Source organism: Pongo pygmaeus, chromosome 10, assembly GCF_028885625.2.
Source record: "Pongo pygmaeus isolate AG05252 chromosome 10, NHGRI_mPonPyg2-v2.0_pri, whole genome shotgun sequence".
NCBI lineage: Eukaryota > Metazoa > Chordata > Mammalia > Primates > Hominidae > Pongo > Pongo pygmaeus.
Window position 1 is genome coordinate 10,221,123 of NC_072383.2, and position 18,400 is coordinate 10,239,522.

Here is an 18,400-nt window from a genome sequence, read left to right on the forward strand (position 1 = left end):
AACCAATTCTCATGAGCACAACCAGGGTCTGCCTCGAGCCTGTCCAGAAGAACTCGATTATATCACTTTTCTTCATTTGTAGCACTTTTCACGATGTAAAATTATGTTGATCTTTGCTTTCTATGTTTCTTTACTATCTGTGCTCCCCACGCTTTATTATAATACAAGCTCATTGCTTGTATTATTATTCCCTTTTCATAACATACATTCTTCTCTAAAATACATTGTTCCCTAGGACACTTTTCTCTTCAATTTCCTTTTGCTTCATTCACAACCCAATCCTCCCTCAGATTTGGATTCCTCCTTAAATTAATTTAAAATGTTGTTGTGTCCCAGAATTCAGTTCTTGGTCCTCTTGGTTTTTTTTAATTCATCTTGGGATGAACTAAATTGGATAGTACCCATAGAATGGCCAGAATGGGAATTAATCTCTTGTAACCTCATGACTTAACAGCCATACATCGATAATGTCCAAAATTATATTTCCATACCATTGATTCATTAACGATTAGTCCCCAGAAAATAGAAACATGCCTGGGACTTCCACAGTGATCAATAAACATATGAAATGGGAAAAGTTCCCTTGTCCCCCTAGCAGACTGTGCAATGGAGGTATGGCTCGCTTCTTCAGTGCCCCGCTACTCAAACGTCTAGGGGAGGGGCAGGCTTGGGGCTACGGCCCCACAGCAGTGTCTAGGAGTGAATGTTTGCATCTGAAGCCCCAGTGGGTGTGTGTTACAGGGTGCTCTTTTAGTTTAGCCGTCCATAGGTGGCTTGTGTTAGTCAGCTCAATTAGACCCCTACCTTATAGCAAGGACAGAGGCTTTCTGCATCCCAGGGTTCTTGCCTTGGTGTACCAGAAGAATCAGATCACATGTGGGCTTGGAGAATGAGTGCAAGGTTTTAGCGAAAGGAAGTAGCTCTCAGCGGATGGTGGAGCCAAAAGGGAGATGGTTTTCCCCTGGAGTCTGGCCAGTCAGTGGCCCAGGCTCTCCTCTGATTGTCCTGGCCAAACTCTGCCTTGTTTCACCAGTTGGTGGCCTGCCGACGTGCTCTTGACGTCCAGCCACTTGTGTCTTGTTCCATTGATGACTACTGTCAATGTCCAGCCACTTGTGTGTCTGCCTGCTAGGGTCTTGGGGGTTTTATAGGCACAGGATGGGGACATGCGGGCCAGGATGGTCTTGGGAAATGCAATATTTGGGCATGAAGGCAGGAGTGCCTGTCCTCATCTAGGTTGGTGGGCAAAGGCCCAGGGGTGGAGCCCTCGCCAGGGATCCGCCTTTCTCTATCCAGCACTTCCCTGCCCCACTTCTGTATCACATAGTTTCAAATAAATGATTAATTAATTGCCCTTGCCATGAAATTTTGTAGTAATTTTAAAGGAAAGTGCAATGGCAAATATACTTAACATACTACGAATCCTCGATTCAAATATACTTGATCAATTCACTTTCCCTCAATCACACTATTTCCCATAATCACATTGAGTAGATTAGATGATAGTACATTTTTGTTGTTGTTATTGTTTTGTTTTTGAGACAGGGTCTAGCTCTGTCACCCAGGCTGGACTGCAGTGGCAAGATCCACAATCTCAGCTCATTGCAACCTCTGCCTCTTGGGCTCAGGTGATCCTCCCACCTCAGCCTCCCACGCAGTGGAACTACAGGCATGCGCCACCACACCCAGCTAATTTTTTAAACCATGGGTTTCACAAGATGATCTCAAACTCCTGGGCTCAAGCAATCCTCCCACCTTAGCCTCCAAAAGTATTGGGATTACAGGAGTTAGCCACCATGCTCGGTGCCTGGTACTGCTTTTTACAAGAAGTATACTTATTCAAACATGCAGATTTTATTAAGATGTTTGCCCTGCCTGATAAACATTGCCTTCTTCTTTTTCTTCTTAGGCAATATTTACCTTTCCTTCAAATATCAATGCAAATCTTAATTAATCCAATTGATTATCATTCATTCCTATTTAACTTTTTACTTACATGTTTGGTATGCAAATGCCTGATAAACTTTGTGATAGGACTGCAGTCTGACACATTTTTCCCTTCATTTTCACTACTGTTTGTCACAAGTGTTCTGCCATAATTTTGGTCTGATTGTTATTAGTTGTTTGGTATATTAACTTTTAATAAAGCTCATTCCACTTTGAAATCCACATGTTTAAGCTTTCTGTAAATGAAGGAGAAAATATTAACTATACTTTTCTATGACAGGAAATCTTACCCCTTTACAAATTAAATAGCATTTAGTATTTGTGTGAAAGCCTGGTAAGTCAAAGGCGAACCAACTATTGTAATGAAGAGGGCTGAGAGAGAGGACCGAATATCACTAATAGAAGCACCTAAGACTTTAGCTTAAAAGTGGTAAGAAGTCTGTGAAAAGCTATCACCAATTGCAAAATACTTCTTTTTTTTCTGTCTGCAGTCATAACACCCACAGTAGTCAACATCTTATTGTCCTTCTCTTTTACACATCCACAGGCCATCCCTGTATATTAATCACTCTTATCTACAATGTTGTTATACATTCCACTAATTTCAATTCTTACTGCATGTACTCCTTGTCATTGTTATCTTAGTGTCTTTTACTCATTCTTCAGCTATACACATAGATAATAGAGTCTATGAAAGACATCAAAATGTAGTAGAAAGAATTTACAAACTGGGTAGATGCTACTAGGTACTACTTTTTACAAGAAATACCATGATTTAAAAAGTCCCCCAAATTTCTTAAACTTCTCTTCCCATGATCAAAATCAGGATGATAATGCCCATCATACATATATGCATTCATTCATTCAACAAATATGTATTGGGTAACACAGGAAATCCTCACTTAACATCATCAATAGATTCTTGGAAGCTGCATAGAAACAAGGTAGAACCAAACCAACCAGCATATTTCTGGTCACAAAAACATCACCTATCTTGTAAATAAACACTCAAAACACTTCTAAGAGTAAACATTAAAACAAATGTGAACTATACATAATATGTACGTTCAGAAAAGATGAATGAAAACAAGATAATTATATATCCAATTTTTAGTAAATCAGTGGGTGTTGGTGGTCATAGTAGTAGGTGAAATCAAGGAATAGATGTTTGCAAAGTAAAAATTGACAGAAGCACCTTCTAAACCATGCAGTTCAACAATGCACAATCAGGAATAGGGCGGGCTCACTAAGCACTTTCGAACCGCATTGCTTATTTACCTGCATTTGTATAATTATTGTCTATTTTACAAATTCTTATTTTACAATAATTTGTATTTATTCATTCATTCATTTTCCCACATACTTATTTCAGCTCTGTGTCTCAGATGACCAGAGATCATCCAGGAAGCTCAGGGCCAAGGAGGGCACTGACTATGAAGAGGCCACTGACTGAAGAGACCACCATCCCATCGCAGGGCACACTCACACACACCCGCACTCACTCACACTGGGACCATGTAGACACGCCAGTTCACCTAACGTTCACATTTTGGGACGTGGGAGGAAACTGGAGGACCCAGGAAAAACCCATTCAGACACGGGGAGACCATGCAAACTCCACACAGTGGCCCAGCGGGGAAGCAATTTTTTTCCTCAACATCGTTATAACAAAACAACCTTAGACAAAAGGATGTTACTCAAGAACCTGCTTTAACTGCATTTCAGTCACTATTTTAGAGCCATGGGACATTTTCTTCTGGGGTTAAAGGACAAAAATTTTATTATCAAATATAACTCTGTGTTGGATAGTGATCAGCGTTATGGAAAAGAGTGAAGCAAGGAAGAGGGACAAGAACGTGGGCTGGTGTGTAGTAGAGTGGGGAAGATGTTCTAAATGTTAAAAAAAGAAAGTTCACATAGCCTAAGAATTAGTGAAGGAAGAATTAAGAGTCCCTTTTGGCTAAAACAGAAGTTAGAAGAACAGAAGCTGTGGTAGGTGAATGGTAAGTGACTGGATTTACCCAGCTTACTACTGGGAACTACTGAATATTTTAACTGAGATAAAAAACTCAGTGACAAAAATGGATTTGGGATTTTAATTTTTTTTTAATTTTTAGTACTTTTAAATAATTCAGCATTTCTTGGAAGTGAGTTTTTTTATTATTAAGAATTGGTTTTTGGTAAAAATATTTGAATCATACTAAGTTTTTGTTTCCAAAATCAGGTACTGTCTTATTTTTTTATTTGTTTATTCTTCACCTCATTCTCAAAATAATTTGAAGAGTGTAGAGAAAGAAATTTTAGAACGGAAGATCATTTTAAGTGAATTGACAAAGAATTCAGAGTGAAGGAGATAGCAGAGAGAAAAAAAAAATGTACAAGCTATGCCAAAGGGCATGTTAGTAAACAAAATATCTGCCACTACAACCCACATAGTTACTATATTGAGAAGTCTAACATTCTGCTAATTAGAGAAAAAAAAGAAATCAGATCATTTATAAAGTAAAAGACTACTACTTAATTGGAAAAAAGGGAAGCTTTACCGCTCGTGGGGGTTTAACAACAAAAAAAACTTCCATAAAGCTATATAAGAGCTACTCTAATGGCAAAATAGACAACATCCTCCCCAATATTCCTACAATAAACCCATCAGCTAGCTTTGTATGGCTGTTCTTATAACTACTTTCAATGCAAGCTAAAATAACTTAAAAGCTCATTTCATAAAGTTAAATGTGTGTGTGATTCTCCAGTTGCTGTTTATTAAAGTAGTTATGGGATGGGTGGGCATAAAACAAAACAAAACAAAAAAGACAAACACATCAGGCCTTAACAGAGAGTAATATTTTAGCTTAGAGAGGTAAAGTCCATTGGGGATGAGGATGGATGTGTGGTATGGGGGTGGGCCATGCCTATTGTTGATGATCATCAAGAGAACACAGGTGAGATCTGCCAGCAAAGCTCTTTCAATTACTTGGAGGACCCTGAGAAGGCAGGGGCAGGGGCAGGAGTAAGACTTCCTCATAGCTAACCAATACTGCCTGCTCCTTGATGTCTTTATTATATGCCTACAATTGGCCCTGCTTCCTCCTCCTGGTGGTGTGTGATGGCTTTGATTCTGCTGATCCTGTGCGTGGGGATGGTTGTCGGGCTGGTGGCTCTGGGGATTTGGTTTAAGTGTTGACTCTCTGCCAAATATTTGATTGGAGGAAGGCAATACCGAAGGGTCATGGCATATCCCACTAAGCTTCTCAATGGTCACTATTTGTCTATTTGTCACTACTCCAATTGTCCTATACATAGCTGCCAAGATATTCTCAATAAAGGAGAACACTGACCTTTTCCTTGTGATCAAAATAGCTTTCTAAGTTTTTTATTAATTAAAAGTATTTTTAAGAATTTACTACTGGCTTCTAAGGACTCCTCAGTGTGGATCCAAACTATTTTTAAAAACTATTTTGTCCCTCTTCCTATCTTGCATATCCTAAGAATCAGCCAAAGTGGAGTTTTTCAATTTCATATGTAAATCCTATGTTCCCCTGTCTGAAATCTTTCTCATTCTATTCTCTCTACCTAAAATTTCCTTCATCCCACTTTGTTTACTAAAATATTGTGCTTTTTTCCTCCAGTAAATCTCACAGTCCTCCAATGGCACATTGTAGTCTGCATAGCTGTTGCTTGTTTGTGTATTTGTTGATTTTTCATAAGATATTTTAGAATCTTTCATTTATCATCTTTTATTTCTTCATTATTTAACTAATTATCACAAGTACTTTATTGATTTATTGATTTATTTGAAACAAAGTTCCGGTCTTTCACCCAGGCTGGAGTGCAGAGGTGCTATTTTGGCTCACTGCAACCTCTACCTCCCAGGTCTGAGAGATTCTCGTGCCTTAGCTTCCTGAGTAGCTGGCATTACAGGTGTGCACCACCATGCCTGGCTAAATTTTGTATTTTTAGTAGAGACAGAGTTTCGCCATGTTGGCCAGGCTGGTCTCGAACTCCTGGCCTCAAGTGATGTGCCAGCCTCCACCTCTCAAAGTTCTGGGATTATAGGCATGAGTAACCGTGCCCAATCTTGTCACAAGTACTTTAGCCATAACAAGAAATCAGTATGCATTTTAAAATAAATGAATAGTTTGGCGTCACATAAGGAACAGAAAATGAGTTCCTTCACCTCTCTGAACTCAGCTGAGAATCCTGTATTCAAGAAAATGTCAAAACAACCACTTTGGGCATGTTATTGATCTAGGGATCTTTATTTGTGATTGTGTCCTTCAAACAGTTCACTTATTAACCCTCAGGTGTCAGTTTTGTGTATTTTTTAATTTGTTCTTTGTAGCCCCTTCACTCTTTTCAACACTCATTTAATCACGTGTATCTGGTAAACTCTTCATATATTGGCAATTTTTTTTTTTTTTTTTTTTTTTTTTTTTTGAGACGGAATCTCGCTCTGTCACCCAGGCTGGAGTGCTGTGGCACTATCTTGGCTCACTGTAAGCTCCGCCTCCCGGGTTCACTCCATTCTCCTGCCTCAGCCTCCCGAGTAGCTGAGACTACAGGTGTCCCCCACCACGCCCGGCTAATTTTTTGTCTTTTTGGTAGAGATAGGGTTTCACCGTGTTAGCCAGGATGGTCTCAATCTCCTGACCTTGTGATCTGCCCACCTCAGCCTCCCAAAGTGCTGGGATTACAGGTGTGAGCCACCACGCCCGGCCTATTGGCAATTTTAATGAAATGAAAATTCAACAAAAAATCTTTGCATCATTTCTTTAATTCTGATTACAAAATGTTATTATTTATTTTTTACATCTAGCTGTCATGCAGCAAAACTACCTACAAGTTGAGAATGAAAATCTCTCAGGAACTCTGCGACAATTAGCAAAGCATTTCTGCCAATACGTAATAAAACAATCAGAACAAAAGGGCAGCTGGGTGTGGTGGCTCATGCCTGTAATCCCAGCATTTTTGGAGGCCAGGACGAGAGGATCCTCTGAGGTCAGGAGTTCGAGACCAGCCAAGACAACATGGTGAAACCCTGTCTCTACTAAAAATACAAAACAAATTAGCCAGGCGTGGTGGTGGGTGCCTGTAATCCCAGCTACTCGGGAGGCTGAGGCAGGAGACTCACTTAAACCTGGGAGGTGAAGGTTGCAGTGAGCCAACATGGTGCCACTGCACTCCAGCCAGAGCGACAGAGTGAGACTCAGTCAAAAACAACAACAACAAAAAAAAAAAACAGAAGGGCACTTTTAGTAAGTATTGTTTTATTAACCTCTTCATTTCTCCAACCCCTGGAGCATTTCTCTGATGGTAACTGAAGGGAGTCTTGAGATCTGCAGAAAACATAGAATGTAGGGAAAATGTAATTCCAATTTAAAAACAACAACAACATTCCTGTGCTTGTTTTCTCCAGACGACCATAAACGCAGCCCCTGTGATGCAAACTGGAGATATTATGGAGATAGCTGCTATGGGTTGTTCAAACACAACTTGACATGGAAAGAGAGTGAGCAGTACTGCACTGACATGAATGCTACTCTCCTGAAGATTGACAACCAGAACATTCTGGTAAGAAGAGTCTTATGTCAAATATTTTGGAGGCAAGGGAGAAAACTCTCAAATGTAACATTTGACCTTTTTTGTTTTTTACGTTTTTCTTAACATCTTTCAGTTTGTACTAATCTAAGAACCTTATGAAACCTGGTAAGAATTACAGAACCCAAATGTTCAATCCAGTTGTAATATTCTACAACATTGCTAGAGTTGATCAGTCAAATTGACTTGTCCCTTCCTGACAGCTCAGGTGCATAGTGGGTCACACATGAAGAGTCAGCCCAGTGATGTTCTTGATCATTTGTGTCCTGTGTTGTTCTAACTTGCTGCACTGCCCACTTACTGTTTTTGTGGGCTCAGACTCATACAGAAGATATCCAGTTAAATTAATTAGCTTTTCTTTCTACTCCAGCAAAATAAGAGAATTTCCTAAAATCTCAACTCTATTACAAAAAGATTAATTGAAGACATATATGTATATCCTGAATTTGTATTACTCTAGGCTGGTGTCTGTTTAAAGATTTATAACTAAAAGTAGTCATGCAATTTTTTTGAGAAAATAGAAAGGTATAGTTGAATTCCAAGTAGAATTTATCTGTCAGGTTCTGTAGGGAAGTATATAATGTTGATACATTCTAAAGAAAAGATTAGGAATCAGAGAAAGGTTACTAGTGGCTTAAGCTTTTAGAAATAAGCAGTCAAATGTGACTGTCACACAATATCTCCTGTGGAATGCCATTCTGAGTCTTACGTATCTGTCAAGAACCTCAGGTCACTTCCTATTTGCCAACAATGCATTCTCACTTGTTATTCTGGGAGGTGTGAGAGTATATAAACATTTGTCTTCCATTTAATTTTCTTACTCATATATTGATTGATTTACCAATTCCTTCATTAATTCAACAAATATGTGCTGAAACTATTCCGGACTTGGACCTATGCAGTTAATAAAACAGAAACAATAATCCTTAAGCTCAAGGAGCATATATTTTAGTTGAAGCAACAGCCAAGAAACAAAACAAATTACATAATATACAGTATAGTAGGTAGTGATTATTGCTAACTAGAGAAAAGTAAACCAGGAAAGGTAGATGTATGTTATTAATAAATCCCTTTGAGAAAGACATTATATACTCCTTTACTCAACTAACTAAAACAAATTAATACGTCTGTAGGTAAGATTTTATAGGCAAGCTAAGCAATAAAAACCAAACCATGTAGAGTTTTAAATCTAAGGAATATAAAGCTCACTAATAATGTATTTCTTTGTGTTTTCTTTCTCCGTTTACATTTATTCCTTTGAATCATGTTTGGTAGTCTATTTGAGAGTATAATTCTCAATTGATTGAAGATATAAATTATGTTATAAACACATGGGAAGATTAGAATATCAGCTATTTTGTGTACCATTTTACCTGCATCCTACAAGCTTTTTTAAGTTCTAAGACAAGTGAAATTGGCACAGATTCCAATATCAAATGAAATACATTAGTATAGACAGGTAATCCAACTTTTTTTTTTGTCCAAGGTCTTACCATAAAGCTTTGTCTTTATGTCATCATCAACAGCTGCGGAGGGATTCTGACCATTGTGTTTATTTATGTTTACAATAGGAATACATCAAAGCCAGGACTGGTTTAATTCATTGGGTCGGATTATCCCACCAGAACTCTAATGAGGTCTGTAAGTGGGAGATGGCTCAGTTCTCTAAAAAAATATGTAAGTCCCTGACACTCAAAATAGAAAGTAATACTAGAAACTCTTATTCTTGAGATCCCCTTTCCTCTCAGTCCAAGTCACTTAATAGTTGAAATGTGTCTCTATAACCTACTATGGGTTATATAAGCAGCAGCTGAGTCACTTACCCCCTACTTCAAACAAGAGAGCACTGGTCATAAGACAATTCTACTTTCGCCTCTCACATTCTTAACCTCTTTATCTAAGCCACAACCCATTTTTATACCTGATATTATTCCCATTCATTTCTACATTCATCTTTACCATGGAACAGTGTGTGTGTGTGCGTGTGTGCGTGTTTAGATTGCTCTGATTCTCTCCATATATATACACATATATATACATATATACACATATATACAGACATATATATACATATATACACATATATACAGACATATATATACACATATATACATATAAACACACATATATATACATATATACACACACATATATACATATATGTACACACATATATACATATATATACACACACATATATATAAAATGAGAGAGAGAAAGAGAGAGACGGAGTCTCGCTCTGTCACCAGGCTGGAGTGTGGTGCAATCTTGGCTCACTGCAACCTCCACCTCCTGGGTTCAAGTGATTCTCATGCCTCAGCCTCCTGAGCAGCTGGGATTACAGGCACGTGCCACCACACCCAGCTAATTTTTGTATTTTTAGTAGAGACGGGGTTTCAGCATCTTGGCCAGAATGGTCTCCATCTCCTGACCTCATGATCCGCCTGCCTCAGCCTCCCAAAGTGCTGGGATTACAGGCATAAGCCACCGCACCTGACCTTCTCCACATATTTTTAAAACAAAATTTCGTCCTTATTATTTTACAGTTGAAAGTTGTAAACTTGAGAGTCTTTTGACTTTTCGGTGGCATTTTGCCTACTCTTCTATCTTCCAAGTCTCCAAGAATTGGATACATTGTGATTCACAAGATAATTCCAATGTCCATTAATGAAGCTCTGTCCTTCTACACATGATACAGGCAAACGGGCTGCTAGCACCGGGTTGTGAACTTCAGTCACTTCCTGTATGGTTTTTCAATGTCCAGTCTCAACATCTTTTGTCCATCCTATATATCAAAACTGCAATCTCTCTCCAATTAAAATTTAAACTGATAACCAAATCTTGTACAATCTGATCATTACTTACACTATTAATTAACTTATTTAATAAATATTTAGTAAGTATTTACTATAGGTAGGATCTCAGGATGCTACAGCTACAACTCTTCACAGACCATGGGCTTTATCTCCTATTACCTGCTGCATCATTCACAATACTTCAGACAAATTAGTGGGGTTTTTTTATTCTTCCAACAAATCAAACTCATTTGTTTATCTCAAGGCTTTTGCATTTGCTATTTTCTTCTCCTAGAATGCTCTGCCTCCACAACTCCATGACTGTCTCCTTCTTGTGAATCAAGTCTCTATTTAAACATCACTTCTTCAATGAGGCTAAGTCTAATTACCCAAACTAAATTAGCTTCCCTTCAGCCCACATCCACACAGTCTACCACTGTTTTGTTTCTTTGTAACTGTACCACTGTCGGAAATTTTCTTGTCTATTTGTGGGCTTCTTACTGGCATCACCCCACTGAAATGGAAGTTCCCTGACAGGAAAGCCCTTGGCTTTCTTGCCTTTCTGTACCAGTCTATCCTCAGCCCATAGAACAACTTTGTCACATAGTTATGCAGATATATACCAAATAAACTAATAAATATATATTCCTTGTCCTCTCATGATAAACAGTCTAGAAGAGAACAAAGATAAGTTAACAGCCATTACAATACAGCATGCTGTCTTAGATCATCTATCCTGTAACATAAATCCTCAGTTCAAAAATACTGAATCAACTCACTTTTCCATGAGCCTGTTCCCATCCATTGCAGCTACTTGTCTTGTCCATCTCCTGTCTCCTGTCCCATCCGTTGCAGCTCCGTGTCCTGTTCATCTAAATCCTGCCCTTCCATCAATACCGAACTAAAGTCTGATTTTGTAGATAAAGCCTTTTCCCATTATTTCAGAGCTATCTCAATCTCTTCTTTGGGGCTCCTATTGTACTAGTGTTCCCTTGCACCTTAATCTTATGCTACATGAAATTGCTACTGAGCATTTCAGATATACATACCTTGTACTACCAAGCAGGTTGGGAGCTACTCAACAATGAGAAACTTTTTTTTTTCCTGTTTTCCCCAGAGTCTCCATTTTGTGCATCAAAATACTATAAACAGAGTTTGATTGTTGATTTTTCCCTTAGTTTTTGAAGGAATTTATTCTACCTTTCCCATTCACAGGTTTGAGCTTTCTGAAGATGGAAAAGGAAATATGAATTGTGCCTATTTTCATAATCAGAAAAGGCACCCTACCTTCTGTGAGAACAAACATTATTTAATGTGTGAGAGGAAGGCTGGTATGGCCAAGGTGGACCAGCTACCTCAATGCAAAGAAAGGGGCAGGATATCACAGATAAGGGCTTTATTGCACAATAAAAGTTCTGAATGAAGAAATCAATAGCCATAAATTGGTTATTTCTTCCTTTCTTCTCCTTGATGTCATTTTTGGTATTATCTTTACTACCAGAATCACTTACCTACTCCCTTCTTTGAATATCCAGAACCCAACATGTAAATTGATCACTTGCTTCTCAATTATTCTACTTTCCCTTAATTTTCTTTCTCTTGTCTAATTTCTAATTACCTGAATATAATATGATTTACTGCATCTTCATATATACACATGTAAAATTAAAATCAGGACAATATAGATTAGTGCTTAATTAAGTTGGGCAAAATATCGAAGCTTAAAATGTGTGCAGAATATCTAAGTTTGAAAGATAGCGTGACGTAACAAAAAGAATACTAAACTTGGAATCGGTAGAATAATTTAGATAATGTCACTTAAAATACAGTCATGAACAAGTCACATAGATTTTTTAACTTCTATTTTCTCATACTTGAAATAGGAATAATACATCCTTCATTTATACCTCACAGTTCTACAACTTAAAATAAAACTTTGTAGTGTTAACTATACCAGAAACTTTACAAAAACAGGCACTGTGACTTCTCCATTTACTATTGTATTGCCAGCACCAACCCCAGATCCTGGCTTACAGGAAACAGAGAGACATTACACAAATACAATTACTATTCCAAGTTCATTTCTGGTTAGACTCAACAGCAGTAATTTTTTGTGCAAAAGAAGGGAAAGAAAGTTTGTAAGAAAGCTCATGGGGTTTTTAAAATGAATAAATGCTCTCAACAAGGCCCAGAGGCTACTACACAGAAAGACAAGTTAAAATGCTATATTTAGGTCTTTTCCTAATAGCTCTATGCTTGCTTCTTGCTGAATAACTCAGCAAGTATTTATAGAATACATGGAAAGGCACCCTTTCACAGGATAATAGGCAAAAACTGCATTTCTTTCCCACAGCTTCCCTTCTTTAACTAGTGAATACAGTTTATAAACATGATTCTCAGACATCTCAAATGAGATGTTGGTTAAAACATGGAGATGTTCAAACACAAATGCTGATGTTACTCAGTGGGAAGGCTGAGGACACACAGACGTGGGTTTTTACAAGCACCATGACAATTCTTGTAGAAGTAGTCTTTAATACAGTTAGAGAAATATCACTACTTCAGAACTTACTCTCTGTATGGCTTTGGATAAGTAATTTAGTGTCTTTAAAACTCTATTTCCTCATCTATGAAATGGGTTTAATATTTTGACCTTGCTCATAAGGTAATTGTAAAGCTCATTTAATATGACTATATAAAGTATTGATCAGAATACCAAGCATGTAATACATACTCAATAAGTGTGTGTTACTCTTAAAGCTTTGTGCACTAACACTCAAAGACACTTGAATCTTTATCTTTTTTCTAGACTATCAATAAACAAGCAGATTTGGAGGGCTTAGGAAAAATAACAGAAACACCTCAAATTTTACTTGCTACTTCAAATGTCTAGAGATCTTGGATTTGAAGTGAATGTATTATTATTTTCTTATTTTTAACTGTTTATTTAGAGAAACCAAATAGGAACTAATAATTCAGAACACTATCCAAAAATTAGCCATATCTTTGGCTTTTGTTTCGTCTCCCCAAAATGGAAAAGCATATGTTCATACATCACTATGGCACACATAAATTTAGAAGAATAGTATTTTAGTGCATGGCAACAATACAATTTAAAAATGTAAGCCAATCAAACTGTGCCTACAAAGATTTTGTTCCTGGTATTCATATCTAAAGCATCTTACACATGGAATCAAAATAACACAAACGTTAGTAGCACAAATCAGAACACTTCATTCCAAATACTAAATCATCTACGTATTATCTAAGTGAACTTAGCAAAATTCGACTCCTCTGTGCTTCAAATTACAACTAAGTTACAAGCATACCTCAGAAGTATTGTAGACTCAGTTCCAGACCACCACAGTAAAGCAATTATTGCAATAAAGTAAGTCACACTAATTATTTGGTTTCCTAAGGCATATACAAGTTATATTCACCCTAAACTGTCGCCTATTGAGTACGCAATAGCACTATGTCTACAAATGTACATACTTTAATTTAAAAATACAGTACTGTATTGCTAAAAATGCTAACGATTACCTGAGTCTTTAGTGAGTGGAAACCTTTTAGCTGGTAGAGGGGTCATGCCTTGACATTGATGGATGCTGACTGATCAGAGTGGTGGTTGCTGAAGGATGGGGTAGATGCAGATGCAGCTATTTTTAAAATAAGACAATAGTGGGCTGGGTGCGGTGGCTCACACCCTGTAATCCCAGCACTTTGGGAGGCTGAGGCGGGTGGGTCACGAGGTCAGGAGTTGGAGACCATCCTGGCCAACATGGTGAAATTCTGTCTCTACTAAAAATACAAAAATTAGCTGAGCGTGGTGGTGCATGCCTGTAGTCCCAGCTACTTGGGAGGTGGAGGTTGCAGTGAGCCGAGATTGCACCACTACACTCCAGCCTGGTGACAGAGTGAGATTCCGGAAAAAAAAAAAAAAGACAACAGTGAAGTTTGTGGCATCAATTTACTCTTCCTTTTATTCCTTTTATGAAATTTTTATCTGTAGCATGAAATCATGTTAAATAGCATTTTACCCATAGTAAACTTCTTTCAAAATTAGAGTCAATCCTCTCAAATCCTGCTACTGCTTTAAAAACTAAGTTTATGCAGTATTTGAAATCCTTTGTTATTATTTCAACAATGTTCACAGCATGTTCACCAGGAGTAATATTTGTCTCAAGAAACCATTTTATTTGCTCATCCATAAGAAGCAGCTCCTCATCTGTTCAAGTTTCCTCGTGAGATTGCATCAATTCAGCCACATCTTCAGGCTCCACTTACAGTTCTAATTCTCTTGCTATTTCTAGCACATCTGCCGTTACTTCCGCCACTGAAGTCTTGAACCCCAAAAAGTTATCCATGAGGGTTGGAGTCAACTTCTTCCAAGCGCCTGTTAATGTTGATACTTTGACTCCTTCCATGAGTCACAAATCTTCTCAATAACATCTAGAGTAGTAAATGCTTTCCAGGTGGTTTTCAATTTAACTTTGCTCTGATATATCAGAAGAATCACTATCCATGGCAGTGATAGCCTTATGAAATTTATTTCTTTAAGAATAAGACTTGAAAGTCAAAATTCTTCCTTGATCCACTGGTTGCAGAAATGGAGGCTGTGTTAGCAGAAATGAAAACATTAATATCCTGGTACATCTTCATCGGAGCTCTAGAATGAATAGAGGCATTGTCAATGAGCAGTAATATTTTGAGAAAAAAAGCTTTTTTTCTGAGCAGTAGTTCTCAACAGTGAGCTTAAAATGCTCAGTAAACAATGCTATAAACAAATGTGCTGTCATCCAGACTTTGTTGTTTTATTTATAGAGAATAGGCAGGGTATATTTAGGATAATTCTTAAGGTCTCTAGGGCTTTTGAAATGATAATTGACTATTGGCTTTAACTTAAAGTCACCAGCTGCATTAGCCCCTAACAATAGAGTCGGCTTGTCCTTTGAAGCTTTCAAGCCTGCCATTGACTTTTCCTCTCTAGCTATAAAAGTCCTAGATGTCATCTTTCCAATATAAAGCTGTTTCATCTACACTAAAAATCTGTTGTTTAATGTAGCAACCTTCAATTATCTTAGCTTTATCTTCTGGATAACATTCTCCAGTTTCTAAATCAATATTTGCTGCTTCATCTTTCGTTTTTTTGTTAGAGATGGGTTCTTTCCTTAAACCTCATGGACCAACCTCTGCTAGCTTCCAATTTTTCTTCTACAACTTCCTCACCTCTCTCACTCATCATAGAATTGAAAAGAGTTAGGGCTTTGCTCCGAATTAGGCTTTGGCTTAAGAGAATGCTGTAATTGGCTTGATCTTCTACCTAGACCACTAAACTTTCTCCATATTAGCAATAAGGCTATCTTGCTTTCTTATTATTTGTATGTTCACTGGAGCAGCACTTTTAATTTCCTTCTCGAATGTTTCCTTTACATTCACAACTTGGCTAGCTGTTTTACGAAATAAGCCTAGCTTTTGATTTATCTTTGCTGTTGACATGTCTTCCTCACTAAACTTAGTCATTTTTAACTTTTGATTTAAAGTGAGAGACATGCAACTCTTTCCCTCAACTCTTACAGGCCTTTGTAGCTTTATTAATTGACCTATTTTTAATATTGTTAGGTCTCAGGGAATATAAGGAGGCTCAAGGAAAAGTTACAGAGATGATGGAACAGCCAGCTGGTGGAACAGTCAGAACATACACAGTATTTATTGATATTTGTCAATTAAGTTAACCATCTTGTATGGGTATATAGTTCATGGTGGGTCCCCCAAACAATTATAACAGTAACATCAAAGATCACCGTAACAGGTAATAATAATGAAAAGTTTTGAAATATTATGAGAATTACCAATATGTGACACAGAGGCATAAAGTAACCATATGTTGTCGGAAAAAATGGCACTGATAGGATTGCTTGACACAGAGTTGCCACAAATCTTCACTTTAAAAAATGCAATATCTGCAAAGCGCAATAATGCAAAGCTCAATAAAACAAGATATGCCTGTACTCTATACTAATGATAGTGCCTATTTCATTGAGCTATTGGTAATAATCAAAATAATTCATGTATAAGTTCTTGAAAATAGTACTCGGAATATAATTAACAATAAATAAAGGTACGATTAAAAACATCAAAAGTAATAAAAGGAACATATTAATCCTTCATTGGGAGAAGCCAATGGCTCCATACAATGAAATTTATCAGGGAATGTTCTATATTTGGGGAAAAGGAGTCTTTCTGAGCCTGATTTTTAGTGCTGATAAAATTTGAGAACAATTGGAAATTAATGACAACTTAAGCTTCTGTTACTGTGTTCCTAACATTAGTCTCAATGTACATTTGGTATGCTTATGATTTCTTCCTCTGTTTCTCCTCAAGATAGAAGTGATCCTACTTTAAGGCTATGTGGGATTAAGTTACGTTAATTTTCAGATCTGAATCTCAGGTCACATGAGCATCATATAAAATATTGAAGAATGGGGCCAGGCACAGTGGCTCACGCCTGTAATCCCAGCACTTTGGGAGGCTGAGGCAGGCAGATCACCTGAGGTCAGAAGTTTGAGACCAGCCTGGCCAACATAGTGAAACCCTGTCTCTACTAAAAATACAAAAATTAGCCAGGCGTGGTGGTGGGTGCCTGTCATCCCAGCTACTTGGGAAGCTGAGGCAGGAGAATTGCTCGAACCCAGGAGGCAGAGGTTGCAGTGAGCCGAGATAGGGCCACAGCACTCCAACCTGGGCGACAAGAGTGAAACTGTCTTAAAAAATATATATATGAATAAATAAATTAAATAAATAAAATTTGCTGGATATTCTCTTCAATTGCCCCTGGGGATTCTCTCAGTTCCAACCTGTGCTTTGAGAGGCTGAGCTCAAATGAACACATTATCAGGGCAAACAAACTTGGCCCCTGGCTTCTAGTTAATTCAGCCAATGGAAGGCACTGGTGATCAGAGGTAGGGTATTTATTCGACTGGCTCCCTCCCTGCCATGTGTTGGTTTGGCAAAGGATGCACATTCTCTCTATTAGTCCAGGGCCCTTGTCAGGCAGGTCATGCAGTTCCAATAAACATTTTCAACTTAATTCTTCAGGTTACCTGACAGCTTCCCAGTGCATATGTCACACCACTTTTTGGTTCCCTTAACACTTCCCGAAACTTTATATACAGTCCTTTAATTAAATGCCCTTAGATTACCCCTTGAGTGTGCCATTTGTTTCCTTCTGGGGGCCTGATTGCTGGGGAGAAGACTGATGAATCCAGTGAGACACTGAAACAAAAGTAAACAGTGTAATTTTGCATATTATTGGGCCTCATAGACTATGTTACTTAGACATAACCTTTGGCCATAAAGACAAGTGGTCAAATGATGAATGATGATTAAAGTCTCAAATTTCTGATGCTCTAGTCACAAGATGTGGCAGAAACGCTAAATAATTCATGCTTTCCTTCTAGAGTGAAGTGGTCATCAAGAGCTTGCTGTCCAGGCAAAAAATACATTTTTCAAGCTCAAACCTTATGTCTAAAAGTGGGCATGCCTTTGGTGGATGTGAATGTGAGACATGCTATTCCAGGTTATAGCTTTCAAGAGCAGGTGTGGATTCATCACCTTCTCTTTTCTTTTCCAGTGGATAGAAGTCAAGGACTCCAATGTCACAAGATGAAAGAATCCCAAGTCTCATTTGGAGGAATGCTATCACTAACTAGGATTCCTGGAGCTAAAACATTACGTAAGATACAAACTTTTATTGTGTTAAGTTACTGATATTTTGAGGTTTATTTATCACAGTAAGTAGCATTACACTAACAGATATACAGTGTGTAAATTTATTTTAAGGTTGAAATCCCTTCCTAGCTTTGTTGTTTAAGGCTACCCAGTGATCTCCCACCCTTTACACCGTGGTTTGCCCAATGTGAGTTATCTTTATATCTTCACTATACACGTCACCCCATGCTTCATCTCCTATACCAAATGCAAGTGCGTTCTTTGCACTTACATCTTTTTCTTCCGAACTCACTGCTATCACCTTCAACATCTGCTACATTTTGGAAACCAGA

At 37.8% G+C, this 18,400-nt stretch overlaps 1 protein-coding gene across 1 annotated transcript; it reads left to right on the forward strand.

Moving 5' to 3' along the window:
• The first annotated feature begins 4,852 nt into the window (after nucleotides 1-4,852).
• On the forward strand, nucleotides 4,853-11,760 carry LOC129009929 (C-type lectin domain family 1 member B-like). The gene is given in 5 exon segments (XM_054443518.1): nucleotides 4,853-4,886; nucleotides 7,361-7,515; nucleotides 9,114-9,189; nucleotides 9,192-9,219; nucleotides 11,553-11,760. Coding segments are annotated over 5 exon segments (501 nt in total).
• The last annotated feature ends 6,640 nt before the right edge of the window (nucleotides 11,761-18,400 follow it).